The 7784-nt window shown below is 39.6% G+C and overlaps 1 protein-coding gene across 3 annotated transcripts in view; it reads left to right on the plus strand.

The window, feature by feature from the left end:
* NBN (nibrin) overlaps positions 1-1426 on the plus strand; it is a 57008-nt gene extending 55582 nt beyond the window's left edge. For all 3 annotated transcript variants that reach the window (XM_043879219.1, XM_043879221.1, XM_043879220.1), the window contains one exon: positions 1258-1426. In XM_043879219.1, coding sequence (XP_043735154.1) covers positions 1258-1288 — 31 coding nt within the window. In that variant the 3' untranslated portion in view covers positions 1289-1426. The remainder of the gene's footprint in view (positions 1-1257) is intronic.
* The last annotated feature ends 6358 nt before the right edge of the window (positions 1427-7784 follow it).

Raw genomic sequence — 7784 nt, forward strand, 5'->3', positions numbered from 1 at the left:
ATTGTTGTATATAACACTCAGTTCTGTTGATAGAGTTTAAATGTTTCGACCCCTTTCCTTAAAATTACACTTGGTACCTTCACCTAAATAATATTTTGTCTTGGTTTTAATTTTTTTTTAACTACTTGAGCACCTCTTTACTACTGGATATAGCTTCAAGGCTTGGGCTTAATTCAGTCGCACTGTATCACAAGATGTTTAAAACACATATGGGCATTTGGGCTTCCCTGGCGGCTCAGGGGGAGATAGTCCACCTGCCAGCACAGGAGGTGCAGTCTGACCCCGGGTCAGGAAGGTCCCCTGGAGGAGGAAATGGCAGCCCCTCCAGTACTCTCTTCTGGCAAATCCCGTGGACAGTGGAGTCTGCTGGGCTGTAGACCAAGGGGTTGCAAGAGTAAGATGTGACTTAGCAACTAAACCACCACCACCATGGGGTTCCTGAGCTGGGTGAATTTGACTGATATATTTTGAGATTTTCAGCCCTGAGTGGAAAGAATTATGAATGAATGGAGTTTAAAATAAGATAAGTAAAATACCAGACATGAAAATAAGAAGCTGGATTAGAGTTTCAAAGCAGGTTTTTGTGAGAGGGTTAGAGGAGTTATAATGGGTAATAATAATTTAATTCAGATTTAACATTTTCAGCATTCTTGCAGGCCCAACAAGTTTTATAATAATTAGCTCTCAAATATTCATAAAATACAATATAGTAGGTAGACACTGGCTGAGGTGGAATAACGTTTTCCCAAGAAATACTGTAATTTTGAGTCTGTTTTATAGCCAATTTTATTTTTAATTTCATTATTGAAAGTATGAATCATTGATGAAAATGTTGACAAATAGTGCTGATTTTTCGTAAGTATAGTCAGATGAGAATAGTTGCCCAACTACATTTGTTCAGTTGCTATAGGAGAAGACTTTTTATAACATAATTATATTTTAGGTTCATTCTGCTCTTTTGGGCAAATGGTAAAATTTAATGTGGGAGTAGAGAGATCTGTTTGCAGCTAGTCTGGAGGAAGTATAAAAACATGTATTAATTTTTAAACTGTTGTGTTCATTAATTACTTTAAAGCTTTTACAGGATTTTTGATGATGTTTTACTTTAAGTCTTCGCTTAATGTTTGATCCTAGGGATAAAATTGGCATTCTCATTCTGTTTGCCAAAGTGTGTCTATATTTTGAAAGCCCTTTAACTTGTGAAAGGAGCACCATTATTTATCTAGATACCATCTGACTCAGTTTCTTTCTTTGCAGATACAATCCTAATGTTAAAAGGAGAAGATAACAAGGTTTTATGAAGAAGCCACAGAAAAACATTTCCTGTTTAGTATTTACTTCGAGTTTCCTCTGCAGTACGTTCATACTGTGTATAGAAGATTTAAGTTTATGGCCTAAATTTGTTAAATAAAACACACAAACTCAGTTTCTTTTGTTTGTGACAATTAGTATTGTTTGTTCTGTTTTTAGTCTTTGTCATCTCATCTTTTATAATTTTTTTTCATTTTTAAATGTGATTTTAACCTACTGAATAGTTAATATAGTCATAGTTCAAAATTCTAAAAGTATAAAAAGGTAAAAGGTTAAAAAATCTCCCTTCTACCACTGTCCTGGCTGTCTGTCTCCTCGCCTCTGAAAAAGTCCATGATACTCATTTCTTTACAGATTTTCAGTGGCTATTCAGATTTCTATGCATATCATTTTTCAGTAATTTCCTATAGAAATGATACAATGTTATATACCTTACTCTTTTTTTATTGACTGGATTGGAAGGTTATAGTAACATCAGAGCATAATATTTTTCCTTTTTATCATTTTTTCTTTTCCATTATGCTGTAGTCTTTCCTGAACTGAAGTAACCCAAGTGAAATGGATTCTAGTATTGAAGATGCCACCCACTTATTATTCTAATATTGGAAATGACAGTGGAGGGTGTCATCAAGCTTGGGGACATCTCCCTAAAATGAGGTAAGACCTGTGTGGTGGTCTTACTAAACTGGGTGTTGAGTAACACTCTAAAAAGTTGAGCTTTTTAGAATCCTAGTTTTTTTAATCTAAAAAGTAGAAATGGTAAGATTGTCTTCTTTCTACCTAACAGGGAGATGGTAAGGAAAAACTTTGTTTTTCCAAATTTTGTCATATAGACAGCTTTCACTGTACATTTTAATTAGGGTAAAGTCTTTTTGTCTCCTCTAAAGACTGATACATTTTGTCCTGTGAGATAGAGCATGCTTTTTATACTGACTGAAAACTTCCTAGTTTCACATAGATTCTGCCACCGTAACAAACTTAAGATAGCCTAGCATGAAAAGTTACACCATACATTAATTTGTGTTGTTGTTAAGTCTTCATGGAAGATCCAGTGTTCCACTATATTCAGGCAAGGGAAGTCACCATATTTAAATCCTGACTAAGGCCCTTTGCATTCTTGACCAGCCTTCAGAACATGTTATTTCCTTTCAGGAGATAGTTTGTAAATGTCCTAGATTTTTCTTACTTATTTTTGTCTCACTGTCCCTTCAAATTCTTTGTTAAGGAAACATTATTAAATGTGTATTCAAAATGCTCTCCACAACACTGAAAGAATTCGAAGATAAATGAGTAACGGTCTCTCTACTCTCGTAACAGTCTCTGTTCTCTCTAGGAGTAGTCTAAAGCTCAAACACTCCAGAACTGGTGGTCTGAGTGTTTTAAATTTCCTTAAAGTTCTCTTTGGCATAGAAAGTATTGTTAACTAGATGGGAGGTGTTTACCATTGCTTTGCATAGATCCTTCTGTGCTGCAGTTTTTATAAAGCTGTTAGCTCTGCCCCGAACAACTTTAGTCGCAGCCATGCTTCGATAGGGTGTGTACCTTTTCCCTTGGATTTTTGGGGGACTCTTTTTTCCTAAGCATATATGTGTTTTAGGAGGAAGGGGGGGTGAAACTTGCTGCCTCCCTTTCTTTAATGCATGAGAACTCTGCCCGCTATTTGACCTGGGGCTTTAGGTGGTGGCAAGGAAGAAGTAGCCTAACCTTTGGCCATAATCTCACAGTTGTCCATTGCCTAGCAACACTTTTGAAATGGCATGCTGCCTTTCCTTTCTTTAGCCGTAAAGTTCTTCCTGCCCAGAACTATCCTCCTTTCTTCCTAAGTGGACAACTGAAAACTTGCGGGCGGTCACCCTAGTGCGAGTCTACCTTTGCTTCTTTGAATGATCATGATCCAGATGCCTTAGATCAAAGCACATTGTGACGTAGGTACAATGTTCTCCTCCCAAGTTTAACAAGAATGATTGTATAACTTGTTTTGAACATGCTTGCTCTTTTGTCAGGCTGTTATCAATTGTGAATTCACAAATATGATGCTGTGGAGTCACTTTGCTTACCTTTATAAGAGGTTGATATGGGGTAAGCAGACTTACTGGAAGTTATTTTATTGCTCTAAATCATGGAATCACTTCATGGCAAATTGATGGGGAAACAGTGGAGACAGACTTTATTTTGGGGGGCTCCAAAATCACTGCAGATGGTGACTGCAGCCATGAAATTAAAAGGCACTTACTCCTTGGAAGGAAAGTTACGAACAACCTAGACAGCATATTAAAAAGCAGAGACATTACTTTGCTAACAAAGATCTGTCTAGTCAAGGCTATGGTTTTTCCAGTAGTCGTGTATGGATGTGAGAGTTGGACCATAAAGAAAGCTGAGCGCCAAGGAATTGATGCTTTTGAACTGTGGTGTTGGAGAAGACTCTTGAGAGTCCCTTGGACTGCAAAGAGATCAAGCCAGTGAATCCTAAAGGAGATCAGTCCTGAATATCCATTGGAAGGACTGATGCTGAAGCTGAAACTCCAATACTTTAGCCACCTGATGCGAAGAGCTGACTCATTGGAAAAGACCCTGATGCTGGGAAAGATTGAGGGCGGGAGGAGAAGGGGATGACAGAGGATGAGATGGCTGGATGGCATCACCGACTCAATGGACATGGGTTTGGGTAAACTCTGGGAGTTGGTGATGGACGGGGAGGCCTGGCGTGCTGAGGTCCATGGGGCTGCAAAGGTCAGACACGACTGAGCGACTGAACTGAAACCATGGGATTGAGTGCCACTCGGATTTCTCTATCACTGTATAAGCTAGCCTCCCATCTAGTGTGATCACTTCTTTAAAACGGAGTCTTGGTTTTATTAATAAACTGCAAGGAGATCCAACCAGTCCATCCTAAAGGAGATCAGTTCTGAGTGTTCACTGGAAGGACTGATCTGTTGAAGCTGAAACGCCAATACTTTGGCCACCTGATGTGAAGAACTGACTCATTTGAAAAGACCCTGATGTTGGGAAGGATTGAGGGCAGGAGGAGAAGGGGACGACAGAGGATGAGATGGTTGGATGGCATCACTGACTCAATGGACATGGGTTTGGGTAAACTCCGGGAGTTGGTGATGGACAGGGAGGCCTGGTGTGCTGCGGTTCATGGGGTTGCAAAGAGTCGGACACGACTGAGCGACTGAATTGAACTGAAAGATGCCATCCAAAAACCACAAACTATTAGAACTACTAAATGAATTCAGTAACACTGCAGCATACAAAGTTAATATATAGGAATCTATTGCATAGATTTCTACATCTGGTAACAAACTCTCAGATTTTTAAAAATATTCCATTTACTCTTGCATCAGAAAATAAAATACCTAGGAATTAATCTAACCAAGGATATAAAAGATCTCTACTTAGAAAAGTATAAGATAATGATGAAAGAAATTTAAGATGATACAAGCAAATAGAATAGTATACCATGCTTATGGATTGGAAGAGTTAATATCCAAATAACCATACTACCCAGAGCAATCTACAGATTCAGTGCAATCCCTATCAAATACCAATGGCATTTTGTCTGATTTTCAGAGAATCAGACAAATAATTTTAAAATCTGTATGGTAACACAAAAGACCTCAAATAGTCAAAATTATTTTGGAAAGAACAAGGCTGGAGAAGGCATTATGCTGTCTGATTTCAAACCACACTATGAAGCTACAGTGATAGGAAGTTTTATGGTACTGGAACAAAATAAGGGAGCCCAGAAGTGACCTCATATTTCTATGGTCAATTAATCTATAGCAAAGGAAGCAAGAATATACAATGGGGAAAAGACAACCTCTTCAAAAAATGGTGTTGGGAAAACAGGACCCCTACATGCAAAATAATTAAACTGCACTACCTTCTCATACCATATACCAACATCAACTCAAAATGGATTCAAAGTTTAACAACACCTGAAACCATAAAACCCCTAGAAGAAAACATAGGAAGTGTATTAACATTAGTCTTTCAAATATCGTTTGGTGGGGATATATGTCCTCAGACAAGAGAAACAAAAGTAAACATAAGTGTGACTACACCAAAATAAAAAGCTTTGGCACAGCAAAGGAAACTTAACAAAATGAAAAGTTCTACTGAATTGCGAGAAAACGTATGCTAACTGTAGAGAAAGATGGTGGAGTAGAAGGATGTGCACTCACCTCCTGTGAAAACACCAAATCACAAGTAGCTGCTGAACAACCATCGAAAGGAGGATCTTGGAACCCACCAAAAAAAGATGCCCCATGTCCAAGAACAAAGGGCAGGAGGGGTGCAATCACATTTAAAATCAAACCTCCTACTTGCCAGACTCGTGGAGGGCACAAAGAAAGCGCTGTGTGCACCAGGACCAGGGAAAGGAGTGGTGACGGTCACAAGAGACTGGGTCAGGCCTGCGAGAGTCAGGGTCTCCCCTCCGGGTCAGCGGTGGCCTGCCGCGGGGGCGGGGCACTGATGGCGGCAGCCCTGGGAGGAGGCATGGTGTGGGGCAGAAGCCCTCTTGGAGGAAGGCGCCGGGACGATCCACAAACAGGAGATCGACTATACCAAAGACGTTCTCGCACTGCTGTGCAAGTCCTAGGCCCCACAAGACTGCCCAACCTGGGGACCTGGCGAAAGGAATGGGAATCCCCCGGGAATTTGGCTTTGCAGTTCAGCTGGATTTGATCGCACAACTTCTATAGGCCTGGAGAACAGAGACTGTTGGAGGGCACAGACAAAGCCACATGCACACGAGAACCCAGTAGAAAGGAACCGTGACCCCACAAGAGACTGAGGCAGACTCGCCTGTGTGTCTGGGAGGCTCCGGAGCAGGCGTGGGTTGGCGACGGCCTGCCGCGGGGTCGGGGCACTGGCAGCTGCGGTCCCGGGAGGCGAGGAGTGCTGGCCTAAGTTCTCTTGAAGGAGGTCACCATCACCCCTGGACGGAGCCCATAGCCTGCCACAGAGACTGCAGCTCCAGGACTGGGCTGCCTCAGGCCAAGCTACTGGGAGCACGGCCCATCACAGAAAACTGGATTAAAGACCTACTGAGCGCGGCGCCGCCCAGCAGAGCAAGACCCAGGTTTCCCCGATTGCTCTGATGGGCAGGGCCAGGCTCAGGAAATGTGCGTTTCCATTCACCCACATATCCTAAGTCTTCCTTCTCAATTTCTGAATTAAGTTTTTATTTATTTTCGTTAAATGCTGTCATTTTCCTCTTAATACTCAATTGGATTTTAAATAAGGAATTAGAAAAACAAGTTAGAATTTTCATTTCTGAAATTTCTTTCCTTCATGGAGGTATGTTTCACCAGATATCACATGCCTTCAATGTGAAGAACTTCAACATTTCTTTTGTGCATATTTCCTGGTGTCAACTTTTTTGTTTTCATTATAGAATTTTAGCTTGACATTTTTTTTTTCTCTTCAGCATTTTAAAGACATTGTTCTACTGTATTCTTGATTTATGTTGTCCTGGTTAAGTTGTTCATTCTTTCCATTGTTCAGTTATGTGTCAAAATCTTGACTGCTTTTTAAAATTTTTCATCTTTTTTAGTAATTGGTTGTCATCTTAATATGTATTGTTTGCAGTTCAAGTTTCCTGATGGATGTGTGGGTTGCTTTTTATTTTTTAAATCAAGTTTGTAAAATTTTTAACCTTTATTTCCCCACATATATTTTCCTGTTCCAGTCACTCTTGATTTCCTCTGGATCCAACTATACATGTTAGACCACTTGTTATTTAGCTCATATGTCAGTTTTTTTTAATTCCTTTTATCTCTCTCTTCTTAGTTTGAACAGTTCCAATTAAACTGTCAAGTTCATTGACCTTTACTCCTATAGTGTCTTGTATATTTTTATGCCATGTAGTAAATCTTTCATTTCAGAATGTATTTTTAAGCTGTAGAAGATATGGGGTTTTTATGTTATTGTTCTCAGACTCACTAAGAATTAAATATTCTTTAATATTTTGAACATTTATGTAGTAGCTTTTAAAGTGTTTCTGCTATTTGTAATATCCGTGTCAACTGTGGATCTATTTTGATGACTTGTTTTTTCCCTCTGCTTATGGTCACGTCTTCTTGTCTTCACACCTAATTTTTTATTGCATGTTGTATACTGCGGATGCTGTAATGCTGCTGAGGACCTGGATTTTGTTGTCTTTAGAGAGCGTCAGGTTCTGTGGCAGCAGTTAATTAGCTTACTGGCACATTTAGTGTGATCTTCTTGAGGACTGGTTTTAGGGTAATGCTGATTTATAGTAACTATTTCAAAGGCTTGGCCAGATTGGGGTCTCAACTGAATGTCAATGTCTGGCCTTTATTTAACTTCTACAAAAGTAAAGTCAAAAGTTCACATACTCAGACTGCTTAAAACAGAGAGCTATGACTAAATCTTATTTTTATTGTATTATTTCCAAAACTCCAAAGAGATTCTGCTTTTTAATCATTCTTTCAAGAGCTAGA

This window comes from Cervus elaphus, chromosome 21, assembly GCF_910594005.1.
Source record: "Cervus elaphus chromosome 21, mCerEla1.1, whole genome shotgun sequence".
In the NCBI taxonomy this organism is placed as follows: domain Eukaryota; kingdom Metazoa; phylum Chordata; class Mammalia; order Artiodactyla; family Cervidae; genus Cervus; species Cervus elaphus.